Below are 16,658 nucleotides of genomic sequence, written 5' to 3' on the forward strand. Positions count from 1 at the left end.
CTTCTCAAAGCCCCATCCAACCTGGCTTTGAACACCTCCTTTCAAGTACAGCCCTTGTGGCTCATGTCAGCTTCAAGGAGCAAACATCTCCCAGGCCTGGAGGAGCAGAGCCCCAGAGCCAGCAGTATTTTATAGAGCCTTCTGCTCTGCTTGAGCAACTCCCATAATTTGTGCCCTGCGGATGCTGCCTTGTGTGGTATTATTTCTGCAGTGTTTGGTGGCCTCGTCTCCTGGGTTGTTAATCCACCAGCCCCTGAAGTCCACCTCAGTCCCACATGCCAGGCAGCAGGTTTTTGGGCTCCAACCTTGCCTGCTCACCAGGGCTTGTTGTGTTTCTCTTAAATGCCATTTTCAAAACCTCTTTGCTAATACAATGCAGCTTCTTCTGGGTTAAGTCTCAGCTGAAGCTCAACCGGCAGTAGAGGAGACTCAACTCCATTTTGAATAAACTTTTTTTCTGTGGGTACGTTCACAAGGCAAGGAATGTGCAAGGTTTCAAAATCCCTTCTCAATCCCTCACAGCTGAGGTCCATCTTCCCCCCAGCATTGCTTATGGCTGTAGGATACACAAATGTTCGAATGAAGAGCAGCTTCAGCATGTTCTTTGCCTGTTGTCACTGCTGGGGTCACAGCTCCTACCTATTCCTGCCCAAGCACAAGCAGGACATGATGTCCACACAGGACAGAGGTGACTGCTGGCAGGAAGGAAATTTAATGCTACTGGGGCAAATCAGCTGCTAATCCAAAGGTTTAATTCAGTTTTCAGTAAAAGGGCAATGCACCCTTAACACTATATGTCTTTCATATCATAGAATCATAGAATCATTGAATCGTAGAATCATTAAGGTTGGAGAAGACTTATAAGGTCATCAAGTCCAACCCTCAGCCTAACACCACCTTTCCTACTAAAGGCATATATTAATATTGTATTTTGTTCAAATGTATTTTGTTCTGCCAAAATCAAAGTGGTGTTTTGGTCAGGTCTGGTAGGGAGGGGGCAGCCCTCTTTCTTGTAAAGAACACTAAGAGGAGCCAAGGAGCATTCTAGGGAAAAATCACTCAGATTTGGGGTGAGTTAAGATTTCTTTTTTTTAAGTTGAGACAAGGTAAGACAAAGTGTTGCCCTACGAGTGATCACAGGTCCCTCATGTTAAATCCCCAGTGGGGTATAGAATCAGCAAAATAGAGTCATTAAGGTTGGAAAAGACCTCTAAGATCATCAAGTCCAATCACCGACACAACACCAACATGCCTACTAGACCATGTCATGAAACACCACATCTACACATTTTTGAACATTGCCAAGGATGGTGACTCCACCACTTCCCTGGGCAGCCTCTTCCAGTGCTTCCCCACTCTTTCAGTAAAGAATTTATTCCTACTATCCAATCTAAACCTCCTCTGGAGGTTTCGGTGTAATAAGGCTGAGAAATATGGAGCTGGCCCAAGACACCTTAGCTCCATCAGCCCCACCCTGTGCTGATGTGTCTCTTTTGTGTGTTGTTATCAAGCTTCCTGCTGTGTTTGATGCGTGGTCCTTTTTCCTTTTGCAGAGCAATGAGCCCTTAGTTAGACCCTCAGCCTTTAAACCAGTAGTTCCTAAAAACTTCCATTCCATGCAGAACCTCTGCCCACCGCAGAGCAACGGGGTGACAGAGAACAGGAAGAGCTTGAACCATGCCAACAGCAATAGCCCGTCCGCACCCAAAAGTGGTCTCGACAAGAGCAGCCTTAACAGGACTACAAACCAAGTGGGAGGCCTTTCGGATTCAGGTCGTAACTCGTTAACGAGCCTGCCCACATACGGGACAGGCTACAGCCAGCACGTGGGTCCAATGAGCGCCTCCACAAGCCACATCAACCGCATCGGTACAACCTACGTGGACAAGAACATTGTGGGATACAACGGGATATCTACCTCAGACAGTGGGCGGTCTTCGAGCAAGAGCACCTCTTCGTTCAACAGACTGAACCATCTCAATGAAACGATGCCTTTCCACTCGCCTTCAACAGACGACATCATCCAAGACCTGGAAGACCGGCTGTGGGAGAAGGAGCAGGAGGTCCTCCAGATGCGAAGGAACTTGGATAAAAGTGAGGCAGCCATCTTCCAAGTATTTGAGGAGAAGCAGAAGATCTGGGAAAGGGAAATGGAGGACCTGAGGCAAAACTATGCCAACAAATTGCAACAGGTCTCCAAAAAGGCCCAGCGGGCTCAGCAGGCCCTGCAGCTCCAAATCTTCAAGCTACAGCAAGAGAAAAAAAAACTCCAAGATGATATGGGACAACTCCTCCAGCAACGAGAGGAGCTGGAGAAGAAATTTGTGGCTTTCAAGAAGGAACAGGCTGAGTTTCTCCCAAAGATTGAAGAGACCAAGTGGGAGGTAAGTTGTTGTAACAGACCTGGAGTGAGTTTTTCACTGAGGTCTCTGATAGCCAAAAATACCTTTCATTTGCCCTCAGCGGGCCCCACAGACAATGGCTATGGGTTGGTGGCCTCCAGGTAACAGATGACATTTGGCCTGAGTTCCAAGTCTGTAGTTTGAGTTAAACTGAGTGCAATTTTTTGTGCGCACATCATGTGCTGGTTAATAATTTGGCTTCCCAGTCAGGTCACTCCGATGTGAGACGTTAGAATCCAGTTTCAGTGAACATGAGTCTTTCCATCCAGGTATTTGTGCCCACCAAAAATGCATTTAAGTCTGTTTTAATTAAATTCTTCTAACATCTGCATTTGAGCAAACCTTGAAACCACTTTTCAAATATTTGACTTTCCTTTTTATTTAAGAAATAAAGCAAACGACCTAAGAATGGTACTGATCGCCAAGTCTACCTCATGCTTTCCATTATAACACACTGTTTTCTGTTGCTAATAAGTTTATCTCTCCTAAAAGACTGAAAGGCAAATTCCTCTTTCTAGTCCTCCTTTTGAGTCTTACATTTTTTTTTCCACCGTTTCTATTTTTAGAACATTTTATCAAAGTCTGTTTGCATAGCCAGTGCTAACATTTTCTTTCAGCTTGATTATGTGAAGAATTTTAATCCTTCCACAGGCTGGCTAGAAACTTCAAATTTATTAAGAGTGCAGAGGCAACACGTAGCTCTAAAATCAAGAAGACCGTATTCTGCTAATCCTGATGGAAAGTCAATGAAGCTGGGATTAATTAGGCTCTGAAATGTGCTATTTGCAGATGTTCAGCAGAGCTTATTAAAGCTTGCTGGAAAATCTCTGCACGTTACACCCCAGTACAAGCAGGCTGTGTTGTCCCACATGATGCTTCCTTTGGCCAGCTGCTCTGCCCAGGTCTTCTGTTGCTTCCAAAAAGTTAGGTCTGGAAAGGTCCCTGATTTTGCACCAGTAAAACTGCAGATGGGCTTTCAATTAATTGCTTCAATGCTATAATTCTATCTGCAACAGCTAACCCGGTGGTAGTGATGTAACAATAGGGATTCAGCTTGTGGATCAAGACACTGAAAATTTGTGGACACTTACACTCATTGATTTGGTCCAGGCTCCATGACTGGTATTTCCTAGATCTCCACAGCACCCAAGTAGAGGCCTAAATTTAAGTATTTTAATCCGTAAGTTGATTCCTATCCAAGCTTTTCTTCATCACTTATTTCTCCGCCTATTGGGAAGAGCAAGCCCATGGAGAGCACTTCCAGTTAACTGTGCAGTTTTTCAGCTAGGCAGTAACTACACCACTCTAACCACAGCTAAACCAGCGTGACACAGTTCTGCATCTGCTGCAGCTGGTACGTAAGTGAGTACTCGCACAGTTAGGTCTGTATGGGGAACCACCATAGTCGTCAGCTCCAGGGAAGCTGCTACAAGCAGAAAGTGATCAGGTACAGGTACTATCTCTTCAGCACTGGGCTGTCACGATAGAATGGGTTGAGTGCAGCCCTGAAGAGAAGGACTTGGCTGTGCCGGTGGATAAGAATCTCAACATGAACCGGCAATGTGCACTTGCAGCCCAGAAAGCCAGCTGTATCCTGGGCGGCATCCAAAGACCAGCAGGGTGAGGGAGGGGGTTCTGCCCCTTCACTCCACTCTTGTGAGACCCCACTTGGAGTCCTGCATTCAGTTCTGGGGTCCTCAGCACAGCAAGGACATGGATCTGTTAAGAGTGAGTCCAGAGGAGGCCATGAAGATGATGCGAGGGCTGGAGTTGGAGTTGTTCAGCCTGGAGAAGAGAAGGGTCTGGGGAGACCCTTAGAGCAGCTTCCAGTACTGAGAGAGACTACAGGAAAGCCGGGGAGGGCCTCTTGATCAGGGAGTGCAGGGATTGGATGAGGGGGAATGGTTTTAAACTGAAAGAGGGGAGATTGAGATGAGATATTAGGAAGAAAATTTCCTGTGATTGTGGTGAGGCACTGGCCCAGGTTGCCCAGAGAAGTTGTGGCTGCCCTATCCTTGGAGGTGTTCAAGGCCAGGTTGTATGGGGCTTTGAGCAGCCCAATCCAGTGGGAGATGTGCCTGCCCATGGCAGGGGTTTGGAACTGGATGAGCTTTAAGGTTCCTTCCAATCCAAAACATTCTATTGTTCTATGATAGCTGACCTTCACAGTCTTGCTCAACATTATGCACCAGGCAAGTCCTCTTTAGCAGAGAAAGGTGGAGGCTGTATGAAGGCAGAGGAGAGGAGAGTTTGTCTGAGGAACATTGACCCAGCCAGAGCAGAGCAGCAAGGGACCTTGCAGGCACTGCAAGAGGGAGGAATGACCAAGCATTTAATGTGTGACGGGAGCTTCGGGAGGACAGGCCACACCAGTCTAGACGTGGCTGCCAAATCTACTTCTAATTATGCTTATCATCTCTGATCACTGATGGTTCATCGGTGCCATTCTCCAGCCCAGGCTCCTGCCAGCATAGGTAGGGACTGTTAGTCCGTAATCCTCCACAGTAGCCAGATCAGATCTGCCAGTGCAGAGCACTGAACACCACAGAAGCCACAGGAAAACGGTCATTTTTATGGTTCATTTCCAATACCCACAACTATTCATGCAACTGTCACCTTTGGTGGACAATGCAGGTGCAGAGAAGTGTCATGTTGAATTGTGACACCTACGTAATGCAAATATACATCACAGCAAGGGTATTTCCACTGAGCTTGTGTATCCTACAACATGAGTGAGACTTGAGCCACCCAGAGTGAAACCCAAAACTCCAGTGCATGGTAGCTCCATAGCAAGGGTGGGTTGCAGCTCTTCTCCTTGATCTTTGCAGAGGGATTGTCACTCTTCACACCCTGCCCCATAAGAATTAATTCACTGGACTATCCCAGTGAAACAAACTCTAAAATTTAGCCAAGTGGGTTCTTTGGGAGCCTTTGGGAAGCAAAGCATCATAGGACAAGCAATATCAGCTGTCTCTGCATCCTGTCTCACACTCCTGGTGCTCAGGAGAGTCCTGGGAGTCTGAGATGTTTCTGTCTCATTCTTATTCAAGGTCCAGATCCCACTAAGGTCAGTGGGGAAATTCCTGCTGAGAGCAGAGGGTTTAGAATCAAACACCACAGGCTTGTGGTTAGGTGAGTAGGATGAATACAGGGAGGGAAGCACCAGTGTCTGCTCATCACTGGTAAGGACCACAGCACTTGGTTTGGTTAAGTCCAGCTGGGAGCAGCATCAGGTCCCTGGGAGCCAGGAAGAAACGTCAAATGTGGGGACAACCTCTAGGTCTTTTGCATGGTCTGCATCTTGGTGAAGGCTGGAATTCAGTCCTTGAGCAGGGTCACTGGCTGTCCCCTTTTGTTACCTAAACCTCCTGCCAACTTGAGGCCACACAGACACTTCACAGGCAGCACAGAGGACAAGCAGCACTGGTGGCTTCTCGCTGCTGTCCTCCTGCCTCATGGATGCTCTTCCCGCAGGTGTGCCAGAAGGCCGGTGAGATCTCCCTGCTCAAGCAGCAGCTGAAGGACTCCCAAGCAGACGTCTCCCAGAAGCTGAATGAGATTGTGGGACTGCGGACACAGCTCAAGGAAGGTAAGAACTTCCTACGGGAGAAGGAGGAGCAGATCCTCACCCTGAAGGACTCCTACAGCTCCAAGAGCGTCAACCTGGAGATCTGTGAAAGCGAGCTGCAGAGAAAGATGAGTGAGGTCCAGGTGCTGAGGGAAAAACTGAACCACTGTGAGCTGGAGGTCTCCAGCCTGAAGCGGACACTTTCCAGCATAGGACCTCCAGGGCCTTTTGGTGGGGACCTTGGTGAGAAGCTGCGGGATCCACTGGCCTGTGAAAGCGATGAAGCCAAGATGCAGCGGCAGAGCGAGGATAGTGTCAACACACTGCGGAAGGAGGTGGAGCGGCTCCAGACGGAGCTGAAGCTGGAGCGGCAGCAGCGGGAGCAGCAGGTGATGGACTTTGAGGAGGAGCGACGCACCTGGCAAGAAGAGAAGGAGAAAGTCATCAAGTACCAGAAACAGCTGCAACTGAACTACGTGGAGATGTACCAGAAGAACCAGCTCCTGGAGCACAAGGTGAACGAGATGAACACGAAGGCCACCAGCCCCCCGCACACTGAGGAGAAGAAAACATGGACTCCCTCTAGACTTGAGCGAATAGAGTCCACTGAGATCTGAGGCGGGACCAAGACAATACAACCTAATTTTTTTAGTGCTGTGCATGTACTACCTACTTAAGCCAGTGATCTTCCGAAGGATAATACGCTACCGTAGGAGCGGTGTGAGTTGCTTGCACCAAGCTCTGTCACCCTTACTCTATACTTCTGTGCTCTGTAGGTAAAATAACTGTGGATGTGCGTTGTTTTTCTATCAATAATGCGACATCTCTTCTGTTTTTTTCCTAGTACAGCTGGTGAGGGTCAATTGGCTCTTTCGTAATCTGCCGTGACTGTTACTTCACTAGAGGCTGCCATCCCCTCTCCTACAATTCACCCCTCTTCGGTTGGTTGTTTTGGAGGGTTGTATTTGGTTTCTTTGGTTTTCCAAGTATTTCCATGCAGCAAAACAGTTCAAAGTGGCAGATATCCTTTCAGGGCGTTTTTAGCCACATTGGCTAACAGAGCAAAGCTCTCGGGATCCTGAGCAAACTGATGTTCTGCATCAAGTATCCTGTCTAGACGGTGGTCTTAGTGAAGTCAGTGGGAGGTTGGCCACTGATTTCAGTGAAACCAGACATATCTCTACCAGATGACTCCCTCTTGACAGTCCATGGCTACCATGGTTGCAAGAGGTTAGGATGTCCTTGAGGAGTAGGATGAGCCTGTGCTGGTAACATAAGCCAACAAGGAATGATGACCCAGCAGGAGTCTCTTTGGAGGCTCATCAGAGCTGACATATGCTGTGTTTTCATTTCGTTGTGGTTTTCTTCTGCAATTCCACTTCTCTCCTGGGTGGTGACCAGCCCTGGGAGTAGAAATACCCTCCCACCTCCATCTTGGTCACCCTATTCTTACTATATACTCAAGCTGGTTAAAGAAAGAAAAGAACTTGGAAGTCCAAGCTAGTTTCCCGTCCCAAAAGCCCTCTTACTTCCCAAAGTCAATGGAATCAAGGTTTGGGGATGCCTCCAAACCTCTGGGATGTTTATGCAAACTGAAGCTTTAGAAATTTGCCCAACAGTGGGCAACTGTGCTACCCCATTCCCAAAGGAGTGACACTTCGGTGCACTCTCTTGGTCCAGGGTCTACTCAAAAAATGGCATCAGAGCCTCAGTCAAGAGTTGCAGTGAGCACATATGAGCATGACCGATACGTTGAACGGGGTGAGGGTGAGCCTTCAGTCCAACCAATTCCAACAGCACCCATAGCAATCCCACGTGGCATCACATATTCCAGAGATAGAGATAACACCACTGTAGCTTAAGAAGATACTCAGCTACTAACTCTGAGCATGAAAAGCAGTCATAAAAAGGGAAAATGCTTAAAATCACGCAAGTGCTTATGCCCTGGCAGAATAATAACCAAATCCTACATGCACACTCACTGAGAATGGTGCAGGCTTCGAAAACCAGCATTCAGCCTGAAAAGGTGGGCAAAGTGAGCTCAGTTCTCCCTTTCATGGACACTTTTTTACCATGATACACAGTAAACAGAAAAATAAAATGTTGCAAAGTGGAGTTTGCGCTCACTGGGCAGTGGCCAAACAATCAACCCAAGTGACAATTCTGGCTCTTAGTCCTAGGGAGCAGCTAAAAGAAAGTAGAGGTAGCATTAGGATGCCTTGGAATGTCTGTGAGATGACTCCAGAGAGAGCTTGGCCAGATCACATTTCATGTGCATACCAAGGAAGAACCTCACAGCATTGAAGGGCTGAAGACCTTCCAAACAAAAGCCCTGAAGAACATATTTTCCAAATTTCCTTGCCCAAAAACTCACTAGATCTGACCTTCAAGTTGGGAATAAATGTTGCTGTGGTGAGCTCTGACTGAGCAAAGAGGCTAAGCAGGAGAGAGAAGACTTCAGCTGGTCTCACCAACCTCCAGCCAAGGTCAACAGACAGTATTACTGGGCAGGAACTGCCGGTGGCTGGCAGTGATCCCTGGAGCCTTAGAAAATGGAGATGTGAAATGAGATTAGGGTATTTCAAGATCCCAGTTGACCGTACTTGTCTTTTCCCACCACTTCTGCCTGTGCCTTTGGAGCTGGAGGAAGACACAACCGATCAGTCCAAAAAGCACCAGGGCAGCTCAGAATAAGGCCCTCTCCCAGGACCAGCCATAAAATGGGGGACTAGGTTGGGTCTGACTCCTGAGGGGTATGGAGGAGTCCCACTATGAATCTTGTGGATGCTCCAGCAGTCTTGGACTTTGACACATGCACCCCCCCCAAGGAAAGAATGCCACCCAGCAGCAGACTTTGCTGTGCCAAGGGAGACACCTGCATGTGCTACACAAACTTACACATGGCCAGGCAAATCCTAGAGCTTCCTCCACACCATACACTGGGCCTTCAAGATGGAGTCATACATCTCTCGTTGTCAGGGCTGGAGATCTGGTGTCTTGAGTCATCTCAGCTTTCCGTGCCTCTCTTTCCACATCAAATAAACCCATATTGTCATCCTTCCTAACGCAGTTGTGAGGCACCTGTTCTTGTGAAGGGCTTTGCAGCGCTTGGACAAAAGGACAAAGCATAGAGAATTGCAAGAGGCTTAGAGTCAGATGGTCATATGGTGGTTTTGAGGCCACCACATGAAAAGCAAACCCAACAATAAGTGCCCTCATCACAAGATGGGTCACTTTCACCTTTGCTCCTCCTGGGCCCAAGTGTACACTGCAATTCCCTTCTGTGTTAACACTCAAGAGGAATGGACACCGGTGGGACACCTTCTCACCAGATCTCTATGCTAATCCATGGGCAGGAGAAGCAGGGGCTTGTCTGGCCTCCTCACATACCTGGATCCAGTCAGCAGCCACCAGCCCAGCCCTCCAGCATTCCAGGTTTTCTCCATCATCTTTCTCCTAGCTCTTTTTTTGCAGTGGTGCCAGGAATGAGCACGTCTTGATAGACCAAGTGTAACCTGGAGGCATACAGGTTTGTCTGACTGCTGGAGAGTGCTGGGACTCAATGGCTTCATCATGAATTGCAGAGCTTCTTGGAATGGAACAGGAGCAGCAAGGAGAGATTTGTCACATTGGAGGAGGAAAGGTATGCTTCCTTCACCACCTTCTTCACTGCATCACTTCGGTCTAGAGTTTCAATCCAGATCTGAGCAACCTCGATTGTGGCCATTCCCTGGATGACAGAGAGCCTTGTGGACACCCATTGAGATGCTGTGTTGCTGCTGGTGGTTTTCCCTGCCTTGGGATTCATCCAGCATTCTCCAAGCACTCAGCTGTCCTGCAGAAACTGCCCTGTTATGCTACAGTGACATAAAATACAGAAGTTTTTGCCAAGTGTCCCAGCCAAACTGCCACAAAGGATTCCTGTCCTTCAGGAATCCACCCCACAACTGGGTGCTCTGCTCTCCATCACATCCTCTCCCATTTGTTAGCACTGTGTAACCACATGGTGGCAACCAGGCTCTCTTGGAGGTGACTGCCTTTCACTCAGCAGAGATGGAGCAAAATAATGATGGAACACCTGGGTTCATGTTTTTTGTGCTCAGATCTGGACCGGATGGGAGCTCACCTTGCTCCTTCTAGATCTTAACACTTTCACCTGATGACTGGTTGAAGTTTCCCATCACAGTCCAGGCCTGCGCTGGGGCCTTGGGGTCTTGCCCTAGGAGTAAGACAGCCAAGGGGTGCCAGACTAGTGTTTTGATGACACATCCTGGGAATGGCCAAAGAGGTTGACATCTTGTCTCTTGGAGGCTCAGGCAGGGCTGATAAAGTGTTTCTGTCCCACGAAATTGAACAGAGTTTGGGCTTGACCATAACGCAGCTGTCTCTTCCACCTTTGCTCAGCCAGCTTTGGAGCCAACAGGATTCAGTGTGGCATACCGGCCAAGTACTGCCCTCAAAATGCTGCACGTGGTTCATGTTTCTCCTGAAACAACAAGTTATCTCTGACTCGCCATTGGCCAACAGCAAAAGCTGTGGTCATGAGGGTCTCAGATCAGTTGCCCACACATGGGGTCCAGAGACATGAGAGGTGCTCTTGGATACATGGATCTGGCAAATATGATCCAAGACCTGTGGGAGAGCCAGGCCAGTGGTGGGAAGTACTGGAGCACCTCTAGTGCCACATCACTCACGTGTGGGCAACTAAGTCATGCTCCAGGCATAACCACACGGTCATTATATGAGCAAATGGACTGATGAGTTCCGGCAATTTGCATCTATGAAGATGTGGGCTAAGCAGCCAATCCTGGTGCCAGGAAGGTGTAAGCAGCCCCTCTTACCACTTGCTGCAAGTAGGGTTGCTTTGCTCCACCATCATTTCGAGGTTGGTTGCTGTCACTGTAAGATACCAACCCAGCTGGGTGAGTTCCCCTCGCACAGCCAGCACTCCTGGCTCACCTTGAGTGTGAGTACCACAACCCTTGCGCATTGCTGTGCTTCACACAGTCCCACTTCACTTCTGCCACTGCCTCGTGGCAGCCAGCTGCACCGTTCCTGCTGTCGCTGGAGGAACATCACCTCCAAGGTTCTACACTCAAGATAGGAATGGGATTGTTGCCCTTATGCTGCTACGTTATACGGAGACAAGTGTATTTGGATGTAAATAACAGCCCAGCTCTGTATGTACAACGATTAAATGAAGAGACAAGAAAGCTCTGTGGCTTCTGTATCGCTGAGCAGGGTTGGCAGCAGCAGCCGATGCCGCATTCAATGTGGAAGGTGCTCAGCACCCTCTGAGCTTCTGTTGACTGGAGTGGAAATGGGGAGGGGGGCGCTCAGCACCTCCCAGGAAGGCAATCCACTTGGCAACGGCTCTGACAGAGCAGCCTGGTGTCACTCTGTCCGACTTTGACGCTTGCTGTCATCCTGAAGCAGGACTTGCAGTTGTCCCTCGGTTAAGACCCCTCTGCCCATCGTGTTGCACCAAACCCCCTTACAGACAGTGGCTCCCAGTGGTGCCCTCCTTGAGCCCTGCTGCCCATGAGCTCTGCCCATGGAAAGGACCAACCCACCCCACTCCTGCCCCTCCTCATGGCACTTTATAGCTTGCTCAGACTGTGAGCTCACGAGCAACGTGACCAAAGATCTCCGGAGGGCGTTGGACTACACGCTTGGAGCTGCCTCCCAGCTTTCCTGGAGAGCGATGAGGACTGGGAAGGGGAATGAGAGCCGGCAGGGGACAGGAGGCTTGAATTTCCCTGTGACCCACCTGGGAACGTTTGCAGGCCCATGAGGGGCCTTTCTGGTGACAGGACAGGTTAGAACAAAGTTCCTGCGTGAGCTGGTTGTCTCTGGTTGGTCACACCACTAACCTCCATGGCCGTGTCAACTAGCTCCATGCGTTGCCCAGGGAGAGTGTGTTCCCAGGAGGCAGAACTGATGGATGTGACCCCCTCCCCTTTTTTTCTAGGGGAGAAGAGAGAATGCATACCAAGCCATTGCACTTGTCTTCAGGGCCACACGACTCCTCTACTTTAGCAGCAGAGGTTGCTACAGGCAGAGGGGTCCAGTTCTGGCTCAGTGTGAATCAGCCAGGAAAAAGTGTATCCTGAGAGCTGGTGGTCCTGCTGGCTTCTCCCCTTGGTTGTCCTCTCCCCCGCTCACCCCAAGGTGTCCTTGGCACCCTCTTTACCAGGGAACCATCTTCTCAGGTGAAGGCACCATGGTCTTTGCTTCTCCTGCTTGAGAGAAGCTGCTTATGGCACCTCTGCCCACCTCAGCACCATGAAGGCTCCTGGCCCTGCTCCCAGCCTTGGCACATGGAGCGTAAGCCAGTGAGAGACCTGTTCTACTCCACCCACAGTGTTCCTGTGGATGGATGCTCCGGTGGATCTGGGCTTTGGGCATGTACCTCTTCACCATGCCTACCCCCATGGCCATGCTAAGCCTTCTCTGCTCTGTTCCTACCAAGACCATGAAATCCTGTTGATACGCAGTGACAGCTCTCACTTCTGTCCTGGATGGGAGCAGGTCCAGCTTGCTGGTATTCAGACCCAACCCTTCAGCCTAAGCCTTGAAGGCCACTTCATAGAGTTACTTTTCATCAAGATCCCTTGCTAAAAGATCTGCTTATGTTGCCTGTGTCCTGCTACTCCTCTGCCCCAGCTCTCCAGAATCTCCTGCCTCCTTTTAGACTACCACCACCCCTGTTGTCGCAGCAGCAGTTGGTGCATCTCCCAGGGCTCTCCTGGATACATCTGAGAAAGCCAAAGCTGAATCCCAAAGCCCTCACTAAGAGCGGTGTGTCCTGACCTTGCTCTCAGAGGAGCTTTCTAGACTACTGATCCTCACCTCTTCTCTCCATCGTTCCTACATCAGCTAGATCAGCCCTGCTGTACCCCCAAGAGCAACCTTGTTTCTTGCTGAAGGACATCCCCGCAGCTTGCAATGACTTGAAATCACTGCATGGGACTTCACACCATTACACCACCACATCCAGGCAGCTCTGTGGCTTCCTTGGTCCTTCCACTCTCTGGAAAGAGGTGGTGTGATGGGTGTACGAGTGCCCCTGGTCTGTAGGTCCAACCAGCACCCATGCCACCTGCCCCCAGCAAGGGGTTGGGATCACAGTTAGCTGTTTGCAGATGTTGACTTCCCAGTAGGATGTTCCACTACCAGCAACACCAAAAATGAACCTCTGCATTTCCAGGACAAGCGTCCTCTCTGGTTCTCCCAATAAAAGGGATTGTGTTAGATCTGCAGCCTGGGACAACCTCTGACACATGGGGTTGTGTTTCCACGGCTTGTTTACAGATCTGTTTTCTCGGGCAGAAAGCTCCTGCTTTCTGTCCCAAAGCAATAGTTTTTTCTAGAGAGATTTAAAAGGGACTATTCCCAACCCTGAGACCTGCAGGCACACCAGTGTTTCCTTGAATACCTTCATTGCTCCAGCTCTGGGTTCTCCTCCTTTGGAAAGGGATGTGGAGTCCAGTCTGGTTCCAAATAATCACCCACCGTTTGAACTTGGCAACCCCTACTTGCCTGGAGAGCCCAAAGCTGCCCATATCCAGCCAGCCTACAGTCTGGGTCCCCAGGAGGTGTGGTCCACGCCCCTCTGGTGTCTATTCCATGACTGTTACTGGGTCTTCTCCATTAGTTCACGGGACCCAATGGGTTCTCTGAGGCATCTGAGCTCACAGAGTGACATTCGGTGACAGCCAGACACCAGTGGGCAACCACGGCACTGGCTCTGATATTCCTGGGAGCCAGGCATGTTCTAGGAGACTTCTCAGAGGAGAAGGTCCCCTTTCCCCCATGGGTGGCATGTGGGTTCCCTTCCAGTGGCTGAAGGGAGCAAAATGTGCATGGGCAGATCTCCCCCACCGGTGCAAAAGTATTCCACAACCGGTGCAAAAAAAAATGCTGCACAACTGGCCAATGTGTCTATGCAGTCCCTCTTCACGCAGCGGCGTCCCCGCAGAGCCCAGCCCAGGGCTGGAGCTCCTCCAAGGTGTCTTCGTTTGCACTCAATTGGACCTGGTAAACGCTGTGAGCCGAGAGGAACCCCTCTTGGTCTTTGCCTTGCACCGGGCAGTACGCTTGTGAGGTTTTTCCTCCTCCTAAATCGATGCACGTTGCTTAGTCGCCTGTCTTCTGCGTCCGTTCTCCAGCAGATCAGTAGGTGTCCTCCTAAATCCCAGCTCCCCATTGGGAGAACATCAGGTTGGGCCAGTTGGCACCTCCCCGATGGGAGAACATCAGGTTGGGCCGGTTGGCACCTCCCTGAGCCAGCCTGCTCTCTGATTTCACCAGCAATAAAAGGCCCATGGAGGAGCGGCCAGAGCTCTCCGCTGCCGCTCCACCACTGGGTGAGCTGCAGGCTGTGTCATCTCCACACCAGAACCTTTGTCCAACGCTTTGGACCTCCCCAACTGTAAATTCAACCCCAGCCTCGTGCTTTCTTTCCTCTTGTTTGTTTCTTGACGCCTCGGTTTCTCTCTCTGCTCTTACTGTGAATTCAAACCAGAAGTGTTCTGAACTCGACTCCGTTACTGTTTTGTTCCTGCGTCGACTGTTGCTGGTTAAAACCGCGTTTTAATGAGACTTTGCAAAAAAAAAGCAAAAAAAAAAATTAAAAAAATTATATATATATATACTTAAAAATAAAATATTTAACAAAGAACTCCATAACTTGTGTGTCTCTCCTGTCCACTGGTCACTTAACACCACTGTCTTGACTTTGCCTCTGCTCAGCTTACTGAAACACAAGAGGTTGACAAATAAAAAGAGATAAACCACAGCGTTCCGGGAGTTTTTGTACAGCAAAAGTGTATCCGTTTTGGAATTTCTCATTCAAACTGACCCAACACTTCCCAATCTTCTGCTCGTCTTTGTTTCCATGAGGTTGTCGAGATGTGAAGAGCTCTTGCCTTGGTGATCTTCTACAGTGAATCTCTCTGTACAGAGGTATGTATAGATGCCAATAGCTATGGAGATCCAGATGTACACGTATCTCTCGCTCTCCTCTCTTGACCTGACTGTGAAGGATTTTTATCCGGCAAAATAAAACGGAGGAAGGCCCCGTTTTAAAACCCTGACTGTGTGGCTTGGCTGGTTGCTTTGGGATGGGATTTCAGGCTGGGGAACCACAGGGATGTGGCTCTGCAAGAGAAGACCACACCCTGGGTGCACCAGCACCCTCCGGTTGAGAGATTCCCGATAGATGCCAGGAGAGCAGCCTGGTTTGGTGGAGGAATCATAAGGTTGGAAAAGATCTCTAAAATCATCCAGTCCAACCACCAGCCCAACCCCACTGTGCCTTCAAAAGCATGTCCCAAAATGCCATGTCTACGTGGTTTTTGAACCACTCCAGGGATGGTGACTCCACCTTCCCTGGGCAGCCTCCTCCAATGCTACACCACTCTTTCAGTAAAGAAACTTTACCCAATAACTGATCCATACCTGCCCTGACAAGAGGAGGAACAGGAGGGGAGAGGTGGAGGTTGCTGGGAGCTGGGTGGGATCCATGTCTGGATGGGATGTTCCCTAGTGTTGCTTTCCTGGGACACAAGGGCCCCCACAGCCGCTGCCTGGGGCAACCAAATGCCTCATGGCCACTCCTGAAGCAGCCACAGCCCTCATGGACATGTTCTAGGAGAATCACAGGCCGTCACTGCTGCTCCCTAAACACCCATGACCCCTACAGCTGCTCCCTGGACACCCATGGGACCTTACAGCCGCTCCATTGAGCAACCATGGGCTCTCATGGCTGCTCCATGGTGCAACCATGACCCTCACAGCTGCTTCCTGGCCCAGCCAGTGACCCTCACGGCCGCTCCATGGGGAAATCACGGACCCTCACATCTACTCCCCAGGGCAGCCAGGGACCCTCATGGCTGCTCTATGGGGCAACCACAGCCCTCACAAGTGCTGCCCAGGGCAACTATGAGCCCTCACAACTATCAAAAACAGACAATGCAAAATCCTCTATTCAATCAAACAGAAATTATTATGAAAAATTTATTATGAGGTATTCAATTTTGCAAAGGAAGCAGTGCTGGGCGCGTGGCTGAGGCTCAGTCACATCAGCCACAGGCGCCCCTGGTCCAGGCTCCCCTCCCCTTTTATACATTTCATGAAGTAACGAAAGTAGGTAACAATAAGGCCCATCCGCCCCCTCCCACCAGAACAATAAAACCAATCCGTCCCCTCATCAGCTTGTGTCTTTCCAGAAGACTGTCTGCACCACTGCGGTCACCAAAGAAATACATTTTGGATCTCCACCCCCCCTGAAGCCAAAAATGCCAATAGCCTGTTTATTCCGTTAATATTTGATCTAATTTTTGGCTTGAGGTTGGAACTTTTAATCCACTTTTCTTTCCACCGTTTTTCTATACCTACATTGAACCCAGCCCATGTCTGAACTAAAATATCAACAATCCACTAAATTTTAAACAACGATTAGTCTTTTATCTCCGCTCCCCCTCCTCAGTCCCCATCATGAGGGGACTTTAGGGGCAGCATTACATGTCCTTAATTAGCATTGTTTACTGATGAAAAGCCAACCTTTCTTCCCCATTTTTCAGACAACTGCTCCCCGGGACAACTATGGCCCTCACAGCCACTGACCAGGACAACCGGGGGGGCCCTTCATGGCAGGACCCCAAGAAAACCGTGGGCCCCTCAGG

The 16,658-nt window shown here is 49.6% G+C and overlaps 1 protein-coding gene across 3 annotated transcripts in view; it reads left to right on the forward strand.

Annotated features, from left to right (window-relative positions):
* The window catches only part of LZTS3 (leucine zipper tumor suppressor family member 3), a 56,681-nt gene extending 46,273 nt beyond the window's left edge, over positions 1 to 10,408 (forward strand). For 2 of the 3 annotated variants that reach the window (XM_054064963.1, XM_054064964.1), the window contains exons 3-4: positions 1,554 to 2,384; positions 5,877 to 10,408. In XM_054064963.1, the coding sequence (XP_053920938.1) occupies positions 1,554 to 2,384; positions 5,877 to 6,587 (1,542 nt within the window). In that variant the 3' untranslated portion in view covers positions 6,588 to 10,408. The remainder of the gene's footprint in view (positions 1 to 1,553; positions 2,385 to 5,876) is intronic. The other variant, XM_054064965.1, reaches the window with a different exon arrangement.
* Positions 10,409 to 16,658: the final 6,250 nt, after the last annotated feature.

The sequence above is a fragment of the Cuculus canorus genome, chromosome 4 (assembly GCF_017976375.1).
Source record: "Cuculus canorus isolate bCucCan1 chromosome 4, bCucCan1.pri, whole genome shotgun sequence".
In the NCBI taxonomy this organism is placed as follows: Eukaryota; Metazoa; Chordata; class Aves; order Cuculiformes; family Cuculidae; genus Cuculus; species Cuculus canorus.